The sequence below is a fragment of the Mchenga conophoros genome, linkage group LG18 (genome assembly GCF_057382185.1).
Source record: "Mchenga conophoros isolate Kocher_MC1m ecotype Shallow Benthic linkage group LG18, M_conophoros_male_GT1.1, whole genome shotgun sequence".
In the NCBI taxonomy this organism is placed as follows: Eukaryota; Metazoa; Chordata; class Actinopteri; order Cichliformes; family Cichlidae; genus Mchenga; species Mchenga conophoros.
The window spans coordinates 17,536,037-17,550,584 of NC_140543.1; the positions used below are offsets into that span (position 1 = coordinate 17,536,037).

Sequence of the window (14,548 nt, forward strand, 5' to 3'; positions counted from 1 at the left end):
TGCTTCAGTGTTTTGATACCAAAATCAGTTTGGCAGCACCTCTGAGTTGCCATATCTGCCCACTGCTCCTCCTGTCTTACACCCCCTCCAGTGCCGCGTGCCAGTCTCCCACTGTTACCTAACCACAGGCTCTGTGGGTGTGTGGGAGTGGGGCTAGTGGTCAAGACTAGCTGGCCACTGACAGCATGGTAATGTGACTGTCGGTATCACCGAGGCAGAGGTATGTGGGAGAGAGCTGGCCAGTAGTACTGCCGTGGATCGTGGGCTGTGAGAGCATCACTGTCATTAGTGTTGACAGAGTGAATAAAGTTTCGAGATTTGAGGTTCAAAATCTACAGGAACGAGCTACACTGATTGGCGGTGCACTGATAGAGTGTATGCTGCTGCAAATGTATACCAGAATATTAGAATTTGTGCAAAATTATCAATGACTGGGACATTTATAGGTAAAAAAAATAATCAGGTTAAATAAGCTGCACCATCCCAGCCTCCTGCATGTTAATTAGTCTTTATAACTACAGTAATCAATCGATTTAATTGATCTAAAGAAAATGATTTAGTACATAAAAATCAGTGCCAGCTGTTTTTTTCAATATTACAATCTTTATCTCACGGAGGGACAAATCACGACTGCTGACATGTTTTGCTTGCATTATATCCTGTAGATTATAAATACATCATTCTGCCTTGCAGACAGCCATTTGTTTCCATTTACTTGCATGCAACATTAAGATCTTCTAGCAGACTCCTGACACTCTCTTTAGTCCCGTTATCCATCACATTAATTATTGTCAAATGCCTTTAATGTAGCTTTGACAAAACAAGCTGTGAACTGCCTGGTTATAATTGATTGCAGTGTAAAGAGTTAGCTTCAAATATGTTTTTACTGCCTGCTTACTTCGTATTCAGTGAAGGAAATCAATCACTGCATCATCATTTAAGTCATTTCATTAAATTATTCATGTCCTTTGTGTTTGTAGACACAAAGGACATGAAGCATGTTTGCGTTGACTGCTGTTGGCTGTGTAAACTCATTTGGGCTTTAGACAGTAGAAATTGCGGCAGAGGAAGTGCAATAGGCTATTCGAATAACTGTTACTTTGAGTGCTACACTGATTTGGTTGTTGCTCAGTTTTACGTATCATTATGTGTGTGAATGTGTGTGTGAATGGGTGAATGACTGAATGTAGTGTGAAGCGCTTTGGGGTCCTTAGGGACTAGAAAAGCGCTATACAAATGCAGGCCATTTACCATTTATTTACCATTATTATTATTATTATTATTATTATATGGTTGATTTGATTTATTTTGATTTATTATTAATTAATATTTTATTGAATTTTTATTGGAAAAACACCACCAGTCCAGTGTAAATACAAACCACATGAGGCAGAAATAGCATCAGCACGACAGTAGAGCAGTGGGGAGATGTGAACCAAACTAAAGAAGAGAGAAAGGGAGAAAAAAGGGTGGCGGTGGTGGTTTATCTATGTGGGACTTAAGGATAGGATCCCAGTGTCCATCTAACTCTAAGTTTTAATTTGATCATTTTATTTTTGAAAAGGTATGGATCCCACTTCAGGTGAAATCTCTCCATTTTATTCAGTAGCCTGTATGAGGGGTGATGGATTACCCAGAATTATCATCTTGGCGAATAATCTTGGCGAAAAGGGAATAACCGACCTCAGTCCAAAAATTTGGGGTTTTAGGACAACTCCAAATCATATGTGCCCACCCTAGTCTGACATCCCTGTATAATCTATGTGCTCAGCGGTAAATTCGGTGTAGTAATTTGAATTGGGTTAGTCTTGTTCTAAGTTCCCTGGACATGGATTTGATTTGATACAACACATGCAGAAGAGCTGCTTCTTGGACAGAGTGATGTTCTGGCTATAAGCAGTGAGCGTGATTCATGTAACTGGGCTAAAACTTGCATAATAACTAATACTTAACAGGTAACAGTTAACAGTTAGCAACAGAGTGGGCCCATTAAGTATTTCCCACTTTAGCTATTTTCATCCACTTTCAATGGCAACAATGCGGACTTGTCAATGTGAGTCAGTGTGGGTCCCAGAGGTCCTCATCTCAGCGCTCCCTTGTGAGTCAGTAACCCCATTTCACTCATGGCAGGAAAATTAATAATGAGGAGCTCCGACCTCATGGGAACTCTGAGAGACTGAAAGTCACAAGTGTTGGGGTGCATACAGTCACACGCAGCGTATGCCACTGCTCATGTCCATATTGTGCAACCCTTGGGCCCATGCATGTATACAGGTGCAGACAGATGTTTCACTCGCAAGAAAACTGGCAATGATCCGCTCAGGTCAAGTTGTGTTAGTTTAAGTTATGTTAATATTCTGCATTTAAACCACTAAGTTTAAAATCACTGATTTGAAGGAAAAAATGGTTTAATATTAATATTTTAGAGCCAACTACACACTGTTTTTACAGTTGGTACATCTGTGATTTTTCTTATTTATTTTTAACTTATCAGTTCTATGGATAACAAATCAAGCTGACTGATACTGGATTTTTGAAACAGTATCTATTACAAAGCATGTTTGCTGCAACATGTGCAGCAAAGTATCTCTCATAGGTTGTATTATTATACGGTCTTTACCTTACAATAAAAAAGCACACTGAGGCCAATGTTGCTGTGATTTGGCACTATATAAATTGAATTAAATAGGACAATATGACACCGACCATATTATGTGCCAACTTTTGTCTAGTCTGACTCTAAAAAAAATCTCATGACAAATTTCATAACTCTTTTTTTGTCTAACTAAGACTTCAAAAAGAAAGTATTTAATGTCACAAGAGACAAAGAAAAACAGCAAATCATCATTGCTTGTACGTGTAAATAATTTCTATTTTGCTGTTGATCTGCTAACTTCTTTTAAATAAGTTCAGTTTGAAAACACCTTCAAACACGGGATTTAAGCCTTCAGTACCTTCCATTATCATTTATTTGTACATTTATCCTCTAAGTATAAAGGTGAAATTCATAATGGATGAGAGTGACTTAAATGTAACATTATTTTCATATTAGATACATATCACCTCTTATCAGAGCTGACGTTAATGATCATTTAGAAAATGATTGCTCTCTGAAGTTCAACGTGATAACCTCACAGGGGTCCGCATCGGTCCAAAACTGCTTTGCAGTCAAATAAAACAGAAAATTCAAACTTTAGAAAAGCAGGAAGCATGAGTGACCTACTTTCTTGAAGAATGTCCTAAATGATTAAGCGATTATCAAACTTGATGTTGAGTCATTTTCTGTTGATTGCAGATGAATGTTGGATTGCTTCTGGCTTCATTTGGAAAAGCTCGCTCATTAAAACCTCACAATGAATTGAATTAGCCTAAAACTGAGCAGTCTGAGGAGCAACCTTTCTTTAGGTGCTAGCAGATGATGTTTGAACACGCGTGTTTGTCATACAAAGACAATGTGTAACGCGTGCTGTGTCGTCCGCTGCGGCGTCGGCTGTTGTTGGCAGTGAAAGGAGCCGCGGGAACTTCTGCCTGTAGTTTGTGCAGTAGACCACTCAGGCCAAGGTGACTTCACAGTGCTCTCATTCCCTCCCTAACCTGATCGCTTTCTCTTCATGAAAAGCACTTTTAAAAGCAGGTTGCCATGGTTACCGCAATCTCTCTAACAGATTGCTTCCAATACCAGAGAATATGAACCATGCCATTATTCATCTGTCATTTAATCATCCTCATACATCCGTCTAGATTTTTTTATTTTATTTATTTTACCTTCCACTGAACCACTGAACCTTTAAAACATTCGCTACGATGTTTCCAATAATTGCTGCGTGTGTGAAAAACTGTGATTGCCGTCAGTGTATTCAAGCTGTAAACTCCAGGAGAACTTAACTTGTCTTGTGTCATCAGCTTTATCTGTTTTTATGTGGCGTCTTTGTCCTTGCACTGTGCAGAAAAAAACTTTCCTTAACTTAGCGGCCTTTACACCATTTGAGTACATGATCCTGGCCACCATCACCGCTAACTGTGTTGTCCTGGCCTTGGAGCAGCACCTCCCCGGAGAGGATAAGACCCCCATGGCAAAGAGACTGGTGAGGACAAAATCTGCTGTCACGACACACACACACACACACACACACACACACACACACACACACACACACACAAATGTACAAAATGTATATAAAAGATGTACACAGCCATCATGCTCTCACCCACTAGCTTGTAAAATCCCATTTTATGCCTTAAGCTGAACATTTCTGGCTGTTGCCGTTTGGGTGTTTTGACACCATACATCATAAAAACACGGGCAGCTCTGAAAAAAACAAAATTACAAGTTAGCCATGTTCTAAAGCTCTAAATTATGTTGGCCTTGTTTAGGACTGCCACATGGATTGTGTAGCCAGCTAGCTGTGATTATACTGTGTAGACTGGTGCTAAGGGCGCTGCAGTGATCTCCTGAATAACAAGGGTCACTATATTGCCAAAACCTCCACATGGGCTCTGGTATAGGAGTAGAAGAAGTTGAAATCTGAAACAAAAAAACTGCAATTTTTCTTCCATAAAGTCTCATCTTTTCAAGCTTTTCCAACATGTTTCTGTATAATCTGGAAGTCCCAGAGCCCATGTAGTGATATGTTATTGAAATGGAAGTAACAGCTAGCATGACTGTGTCATCAACATGGACATGGTGGCTGTACTACCTTTGCCAGGTAAGAAAAGTTAATAACTGGAGCACCAGTTTAGCTTACAAGTTAACCAGGTGACCACATTTTGCAAGGATGAATACAGCGATGGAGTTCACTACATCTAATAATATAGGTTAAAAAAAAGTGATGTAGTAAATTAAATGAGATGTAAGGCCAATCACTTGTAGATTTCTTTTTAGCAACCAGAGTTACTGCCCCCTGCTGGTCAGTAGCAATAAATACCAGTATAAGGAACTTCCACACTGACTTTACTTTTCAGGTGTCCATCTTTTATATACAGTCTGTGACAAGAAACAAAGCTGAGTGATTGTCACCATGAGAATATGTTTAGGTTTCAATAATGATGTAAAGATTTATAATATCAATGAAAAGAACATCCCTTTGAGTTAAGAGCACACAATTAGCTGCAAGCAGATTAACCATTTGCCAGTTGAGATTATTAGATTTTAATAAGGAGGCAGTGAGGAGTTACAGGGTGGCTAAAGTGACATAACTGAGTGAATTAGAATATGTTAGACATTTACATCAAATTCTTTAGACATAATTGGATCTCTGAGAAGTGGGTGATGTTTTACTGTGCAGTGTGAGCCGTAGAGCTTTTCCACTTCATCCACACCTTCCTCACTGAGATTATTACTTTAGGAGCAGGAGGCGGAGGAAGAAAACAGTTTTTGGAAATGGTAATTAAGGTTTCACCAAACACACTTCCCCCACTTCACTCCCCTCTCCCACGTTCTTCTTAAGTCAAGGAAGTTTAATTTCAATTGTTTCCATTCACTCTAAGGCACGAGGTACAAAAAAAGCATTGTTAAATATCTTATTGTTCATTCTTCTGTCTGTCTAAGCAAGTGCAGTCTGTATATTTGTCTATTTGAAAGTGTAAAATGACTTTTCTGAAGACCCTGCTGACCTATATATGCATGTCATTCCCGCAGGAGAAGACTGAGCCATACTTTATTGGGATATTCTGCTTCGAGGCAGGGATCAAGCTGGTGGCACTTGGTTTTGTTTTCCATAAAGGCTCCTATCTAAGGAATGGCTGGAACGTCATGGACTTCATAGTCGTGCTCAGTGGGTGAGTAACATCAGTTGGTCTCCTTGACGACCTGAATTTTCAACAAAGTGAGAAGTCTTTGTCTCAAACATTGTCAAGTTATTACTTGCCAAACATACTGGAGAAATCTGTTTTTGGAGGAGGAAGAAATATCACTTCTGAACATCGCCATAAACTCTCTGACTGGGAGCCAATCAGATCTGAGCAAAGCAGGGAATTTGAGAAGCAGCCGAAGTTTCTGCCTGTGTTCCCATCTTCTTTTGAAAATGGTTAAAACAGAATTTAACAATCCCGTAGGTTTATGTAGTTAATGTAACCAGATTTCAGTATTTTAGTTTTTCTTTCTGTCATCTTGGCTTAAAATACTACATCACGCACAAGACTCTTCTGCTGCAGCTGTTGAGAAGAGACCAATCATGGGGTAGCAAATGAATTATTTTTGATGGTACAGCTGCGATTGGAGCGTGAAATTGAAAACATTTAACCCATAATATGACATTAAACTCACATTCAGTATATGAACTGTAACAATAAGACCACCTTAATATGGCTCGTCCCTAAAAAAAACTACTTCCATCTGTGAGGCATAGACACTGGACTCTTATGGGTGTCCGCTGGTGTCTGGCACTAGCACACTGGCAACACATAATTTGGGTGCATCCCAAACAGGCGCGATCAGATTGAAATTCTAAGATTTTGAAGGTTGGTTCAAAGTCATCCTCCTCGTCATGTTCATAGAGTCAGAACAGGTTTCTTGAGTAGGTTTTCCATGCTGGGGAACACTGTCCTGCTTGGAGGTGCTGAGAGCTGTAAGAGCTGTCTTGGTGCAGTTTTGGTAATATGTGCAAGGTTGTGATGACGTCCCCAAAAAACCTTCACTTCATAGCTGAATGATCGGTGTTATTCACCTGTTAGTGCTTTGAATCTTGCAGCTGATTGGCGTAAAGACTGCAGATGGAGTTGTTTCAGCACTGTCGTGTTTAGTTTGCACCTGTCCTGATTTAATTCCACTTGGGGTTAACGATAAGGTAGTTTTTTTATATACAAGGCTTCTATCTTTTACTTTCTACGAAAAAAACAGAGATTTTTGGCTATTTCTTTGCTATTTCTTTTAAGATTAACTGGAAAGTTTTATGCGATCGAAGTTGAAGAAGTGAAAGTCAGTGTGAGTTAAGATCTGCCTGTTAAAAGGGAGTTTTTCCTTCCCACTGTCGCCAAGTGCTTGCTCGTAGGAGGTCGTCTGATTGTTGAGTTTTTCTCTGTATTATTGTTGGGTCTGACAATAGAAAGCACCTTGAGGTGACTGTTGTTGTGATTTGGTGCTATTAAGAGTAAGTCGCATAACATTATAAAATAGATAAAGTAACATGGCTTTAACATCTGGAAACAGGGGTGCCTGATATGACTACTTTAGACTTCTTGATTTGATCAGTCTATTGAAAATAAAACCACAAAGTTTACAGCACACCGGCTCGATCGATTAAAACACAGCATAAGAACATTTTATGGAGATCTTTTTTGGGGTGGACTTCCCTTTAGTCTTTGGATTCATACTCCATTTTCAAGCTTCCTGCAGTCTTTTTTCTTCTCCTGTTTGTCTGTCTGGATACTTACCAATCATTTTTCAAGTCTGCCATGAAGGACTCATGTAAATAATAACATTAATGAAGTTGCCAGTAAGTGATTTCATTGATCTAGTTTGAGTGTTTCTCCAGCACCTAGTTACATATGGACATTTCAGGACCTCTCGATATCAGGATTATAATCTTACTATAATAAACCAACTCCTCCTACTTGATCAGGAGGTGAGCAACAAAAATTGGCACACAGGTACATCCAGTGGGAAAAATTATAGTTCACTGGGGGTAGCATGTTGTTAGTCCGTTAGCAGCCTGTGGGCAGCTTCGGACTTGCCTGTCTAACCACAGTGAGCGTCTTTTGTCAGGGGTCAAAGTCAAAAATATGTGGTACAATCTGTCTGTGTGCTACTTTTCCTTGTGTTATTGTTGATACATCAGGCAGCTGCGGAGAAGTTACAACAAACAAAGAGCTAAATGGATACCAGGTGTTCAAAGAAATGAAAAGTGCAGCCACTGTATGTACTTTGTTTTTCCCTTCCTGCTCTGGACCACTTGTCAGCAGATCAGCTTCTGACTGTCGCATAGCATCTTCCATGTCGAACAATTTGCAGTTATGATTTTGGAGAACTAGTAGTTGAACAATAAATACCTCCCCGAATGGACACTACCACTGTACTGTAAACTAATCATTAATTAATTGGTTCTTTTGCTTACCTTTAAAATCTAACTTTGGGAGCTGCTCTTTCCACATCGCCAGCTGTTACTTTAGCCATCGTTGATTGAAGTCGCTTAATGCAACTGAATCGTCTATGGTCGCCACTGCCTGTGTGGACACCTGTTAAGAATAAAAACCACAACATAAATGCCATTTCAATCTACAATTGCATATTGACAAATGTGTTATTTACACCAGCTAAAGCCCTTTTCCTTACTAGGCTAAGCTAGGAGTTATCTAAACAGAGACTAAAATATTCTTTTGTTATCGTTCACATTGTCTAACAGTCCTAACTGTACATACTGTACATGCTAACTACCTGTTCCACTAGCTTTAGAAGGTATTATATTACCTTGCCATTAGCAATAGCGCTGAGCAGCAAAAGCTCTGACTTGTAGCGGGAATTAGGTTTAATGTGCAGGAGTCGATGCCTTAGTAAGTACTCTAATGCCATGTTTGCAATTAACATGTATTGTGTTTAGCTAACTGACAGTGATTTAAGATCAGAAGTTGTGGTTATGGGGCAGCGCGGTGGCACGGTGGTTAGCACTGTTGCCGCACAGCAAGAAGGTCCTGAGTTCAATTCCACCATCAGGCCGGGGTCTTTCTGTGTGGAGTTTGCATGTTCTCCCCGTGTTTGCGTGGGTTCCCTCCAGGTACTCCGGCTTCCTCCCACCGTCCAAAGACATGCAGCTTGTGGGGATAGGTTAATTGAATAATCCAAATTGTCACTAGGTGTGAATGTGTGAATGAAAGTGAGTGCGAATGGTTGTCTGTCCCTGTGTGTTAGCCCTGCGACAGACTGGCGACCTGTCCAGGATGTACCCCGCCTCTCGCCCTATGACAACTGGGATAGGCTCCAGCGCCCCCCGCGACCCTGAAAAGGATAAGCGGAAGCGAATGGATGGATGGAAGTTGTGGTTATGTGCCTGATGATGGTTAGTTTAGCTAGTTCACTAGCTAAATGCTTACCAATGCTAATATAGTATTTATAGCATCTAGCCACCCCATCCCCTTCTTCCACCTATAACTTTACATTTTAAAATTTTGCTTGGCGCTACCAGGTTGGGAAATTTTCTAATTTTTTCTGTGTGTGTTTCTATGTGTACGTTTGACTAGGTTTTAATCACAAATCACAGCTTTTAGTGACAGAGTAAATTTTTACTTACAGGCGCTGGCTGCTGAAGCAGAAGATTGATTTCAGACACCTATTGTCGAGTTATGTTGGCGCTTTCATGTAGTTGTTTCTGTTTATGTCAACATTTATTAATACCTTAAGCTGAAAGGCTTTAAATCCCACCGTGCTGCAAGCCTGGGTGACATACAGTAAGGAATGGTCGACCGCTGGGCTGGTCTTCGATTGTTGTTGATATATTTGTTTTTCCTAAGCACGTACATCTTTATACTCCATAGATCCGCAGGAAAACATAACACAAAGAAAAGTGTGTGTTTCCACTGCACAGTCAGGCTCTGCAGTCAGGAATAGGTGGGTGGATAAGTGGATTGGCAGTTGTGTCTAAAACCTGCTTTGGTTCGCCCCCAGGACCTCTGTGAATTAAATGTGAATGTAGCGCCGGAGATGTTATGCAAAAGCAGAGAAGGAGTGGATGGATGGAGAAGAAAGGAGACAGAAAACAAGCGGTAGAAAAAGGAAGATAAAAAGAAGACAGACTGTAGAAAAACACCAAGAGTCTTAATTTGTTCCCTATAAAACTGGCTTTAGTGAATTAATCATGCGGGAGTTGCCCATTGTTATTGCTGGTATGCTGTTTATGGTTAAGTGTACATTATTTTACATTCAGGGAAGATTGCTGTTGGCATGTTGACATCTCATTTCAATCTGACACCCACATATTTTTTTTCCTCTGTGTTTCTTATTTCTCTCTCTCTGCCTCTTACATAAAAGGGACATCAGCATCACGTTTACAGACCAGTTAAGGCCGGCATAAATGCTCAACAGCTGTGTTGCTGACTGAGTTTCACAGAATTTGCAAGGTCAAAGCGTTCAATCGGTTTAAATAATTCATCCTGAGCGGTACTGATTGCTTTCAAATTCTCTCGTTAGGCATCTGTAAGAGTTTGCAACAAATTATACAGGGAGTGCAGAATTATTGGGCAAATGAGTATTTTGTCCACATCATCCTCTTCATGCATGTTGTCTTACTCCAAGCTGTATAGGCTCGAAAGCCTACTACCAATTAAGCATATTCGGTGATGTGCATCTCTGTAATGAGAAGGGGTGTGGTCTAATGACATCAACACCCTATATCAGGTGTGCATAATTATTAGGCAACGTCCTTTCCTTTGGCAAAATGGGTCAAAAGAAGGACTTGACAGGCTCAGAAAAGTCAAAAATAGTGAGATATCTTGCAGAGGAATGCAGCAGTCTAAAAATTGCAAAGCTTCTGAAGCGTGATCATCGAACAATCAAGCGTTTCATTCAAAATAGTCAACAGGGTCGCAAGAAGCGTGTGGAAAAACCAAGGTGCAAAATAACTGCCCATGAACTGAGAAAAGTCAAGCGTGCAGCTGCCAAGATGCCACTTGCCACCAGTTTGGCCATATTTCAGAGCTGCAACATCACTGGAGTGCACAAAAGCACAAGGTGTGCAATACTCAGAGACATGGCCAAGGTAAGAAAGGCTGAAAGACGACCACCACTGAACAAGACACACAAGCTGAAACGTCAAGACTGGGCCAAGAAATATCTCAAGACTGGTTTTTCTAAGGTTTTATGGACTGATGAAATGAGAGCGAGTCTTGATGGGCCAGATGGATGGGCCCGTGGCTGGATTGGTAAAGGGCAGAGAGGGCCTTATTCAAGCAGTGGTACAGGAAGACGTCTGCATCCTTCAAGAAAAACATGATTTTCATGCAGGACAATGCTCCATCACACGCGTCCAAGTACTCCACAGCGTGGCTGGCAAGAAAGGGTATAAAAGAAGAAAAACTAATGACATGGCCACCTTGTTCACCTGATCTGAACCCCATCGAGAACCTGTGGTCCATCATCAAATGTGAGATTTACAAGGAGGGAAAACAGTACACCTCTCTGAACAGTGTCTGGGAGGCTGTGGTTGCTGCTGCACGCAATGTTGATGGTGAACAGATCAAAACACTGACAGAATCCATGGATGGCAGGCTTTTGAGTGTCCTTGCAAAGAAAGGTGGCTATATTGGTCGCTGATTTGTTTTTGTTTTGTTTTTGAATGTCAGAAATGTATATTTGTGAATGTGGAGATGTTATATTGGTTTCACTGGTAAAAATAAATAATTGAAATGGGTATATATTTGTTTTTTGTTAAGTTGCCTAATAATTATGCACAGTAATAGTCACCTGCACACACAGATATCCCCCTAAAATAGCTAAAACTAAAAACAAACTAAAAACTACTTCCAAAAACATTCAGCTTTGATATTAATGAGTTTTTTGGGTTCATTGAGAACATGGTTGTTGTTCAAGAATAACATTATTCCTCAAAAATACAACTTGCCTAATAATTCTGCACTCCCTGTATGCTTTAACTTTTTCATTAAGAGACTGTCTGGCTAAAAGAAACAAAGCGCTATCTGACTCAGGAGCTAAAAACATATTTTTCTGTTAGTGGAGTATGGCAGAACCAGGGATTATCTGTTATAGGACATCACAGGCATGCAGGATAGTCTAGAACTTAAACCTTAAAGCACTAACTTATAGCACTGAGCTAAACATGCTTGGACGAAGTCTAAAAAGGATGTAATTATGTAGCTGCCAAGCAGGTTTCACAAATTCAGAACCTTCAAACAGCTACAGAAACCATACCAGCAGCACAATTCACGTCTCTGTTGTCTCTTCACACGTCTCTTCAGTATTTACCAGTTATCGTTGCAGCAGAAAAGGGTGACCACAGCTGCATTTTATTTTATTTTGTAGGTTATCACTTGAAGCTCCAGTGGAGTTTGTGTACTGTTCAGAGAGGTTATCACTACCAAACCCAACTATAGTCAGCCTGTTCTGTACCTAATATCACAGAATTATTGTTTAAATCTGAAAAGATGTCTTAAACACAGAGAGCTCTGAAAAACAATTGGTGATTCATCTTTAACCTGTTGTACTTTTCCTTATTTTCTGTCAAAGATATACTGTTAAAGCCGTGGATGTTCATATAAACATGGCCAAAGTTTCAAGTATTGTAGTTAAGAAATCCCTATGACTTCAGAGTGCTTTAAATATCTTGTTCAGTAAGTTTTTTTTTTCTAATCTTGGCTCTGTATGATGTCACTGAGAGGAGATATTTCTAATATGGTCATCTCATGTACACAGTTTTGACTGTGAACCCCAACCTGCTGTTCAAACCTTCTGTTTGTGTGGGGCAACCACTCAGAAGAAAGTTGGTTTAAACAGACAGTTTTCTGACAGTGGATGAACACAGGGACTACCCATCACCCAGTCAATCGCACAAAGCAACTTTAATAGAATCCAAGAATAAAAATATGGAGCTGATAGAGTCCCCTTTTACTGTAAAGTATGAAATATGTAAAAAGTATTTCCAGAACCTACTTTTATTTTATACAGTGATAATTATATAACTATAACACACCAGAGTGTGTGATTGTGTGTGTGAATGGGTGGATGACTGGTTGTGTAAAGCGCTTTGGGGTCCTTAGGGACTAGAAAAGCGCTATACAAATACAGGCCATTTACCATAATTAATCAATCTGGATGAAACCTACTATAGAAACTGCCTGGGGTACCAGGATTATCAGTATCTATAATGCTCATTGGAATTATTTCTATGACACTGAAATCATTACAAATGATATATATTATGTGTAATAGATGATTTCAAAACAAAAAGTGACATTACATGTATGTAGGGAAGGTTTTTGCCAGTTTTTGTAATTCACTGAGCTTCACTGTACTGTTGTTTCATACCAGGTCTGAGCACTGCATGAATGTGACCATACAAAGGATATTGTCGGGGTTAAAGGATTTATTTCATAGTGTTCTAAAGTGTAGTTTGCAGGGATTAGTGTTTCGCCTGTTGCTTTGTATCTGTCAGATGGACAGTAGCAAACAGTCCTGGCTGTGATTGTGTAGGTAAACTTCTTGTGTCTTTCCCTTCTCATTATGTGTTAACCAGAAATATCCTCTGTATCTACTGGTTAAATGGTGTCAGTTCAAAGTTGAGGACGAGCAATTTTATTGCTAGTCATCGCTACAAGTCCCTGGTGTTGCATGGTCTCTGGTTTCCCCCTTAGAGAGAACTAACGTATACGTGGGAAAAACTTGTCTCTCCAGAATGAGCTGCATAACCTGTTGAATGTTTGAAAAATAAAATAAAATCAGAGGGAGTGGAATGACAAGAAGCGATGTTGCCAGACTTTTGACTGACGTTAGGCACGGTTGGCACAACACACCAGAATCTCCGGCTGAACTGCGGGCTCTCAGCAGCATTGTGGGTAAAGTGAGTCAGACAAAATTATAGAAGCACAATGCTGAGTCAGTGGAGTTCTCATTTACTTAAGTACTGTACAATTTTGAAGATAGTTGTATTTCACTTTCATTTTATGCTATTTATTAGCACTCATTCTTCTACTCCACTAGACTGCAATTCACAGAACTTTGTTGTTTTGGGGGTTTTTTTCTGCTTGTTGTTCTCCCATTAATGGGCTTATAACCGTGAAGCCGTATTGTGTGATGCCACCGACTGCTGGGTTGGAAAATGCCAGCTCAACCTCGACCAGCACGTGCAATAAAATAATCAGAAACCAGTCACAGGGGTTCTTGTGCAGAACGAGACGTTTCCTTGTGATGCGTTTAGCAAATTTAGCTGAGTTTTAAAGAGGATCTGCATTCCTCCCCCGACACTGTTAAAGAGCAACAACAACAGACTGAGGAGTGATGTCTGGTTAAGAGTTTCTGTATGATCTCACCTGTGCAATCACTGATTGGACATGTCGAGTTACTTTTAAGAATGTGGCATTTTGGGTAGTTTTTGAGAACTTCCTGATTGATGTTAAGCTTTCAAATCATGTCACTTACAGTGTGTTCAAAGTTGTCAGTGTACTTTGTGCAGCTAACAGATCTTCTGTGTTACCAAATCCAGTTGTGGCTGGAATTGGTAACGGACGACCTGGTTTCCTGCCACCTATCTGACACATTTTCTGATGGTACATATGCCGCCCCCCTCACTCGCACACACTCCGACGCTCTGGCTCTGGTGCCACAGCACAAGTAAGTCAGACTTAAAAGAAAACACACATGTGTCATAGAGGCCCACTGGGAATATAATCGAGGCCACTGGGCCAGCGCTGGCGGCATTCATTTCATTTCATATTAATGCATTGCTAGAAGCAAATCTGCTGGGACACTGAGCTCAATTAAAATCCCTAATCTGAGCAAAGAGTGTGTAGCAAAAAAAGGACAACAGCTAGAATAACTTACCCACAATCCAATTTAAATCACTGGGATTCCTAAAATGGTCAATTATATCCTGCAGCAAACAGATTGGCA

General features: G+C 40.2%; 1 protein-coding gene across 7 annotated transcripts in view; it reads left to right on the forward strand.

Moving 5' to 3' along the window:
- The window catches only part of cacna1eb (calcium channel, voltage-dependent, R type, alpha 1E subunit b), a 73,624-nt gene that overhangs the window by 10,755 nt on the left and 48,321 nt on the right, over nucleotides 1–14,548 (forward strand). For all 7 annotated transcript variants that reach the window (XM_085255771.1, XM_085255772.1, XM_085255775.1 and 4 more), the window contains 2 exons: nucleotides 3,979–4,085; nucleotides 5,639–5,778. In XM_085255771.1, coding sequence (XP_085111897.1) covers nucleotides 3,979–4,085; nucleotides 5,639–5,778 — 247 coding nt within the window. The remainder of the gene's footprint in view (nucleotides 1–3,978; nucleotides 4,086–5,638; nucleotides 5,779–14,548) is intronic.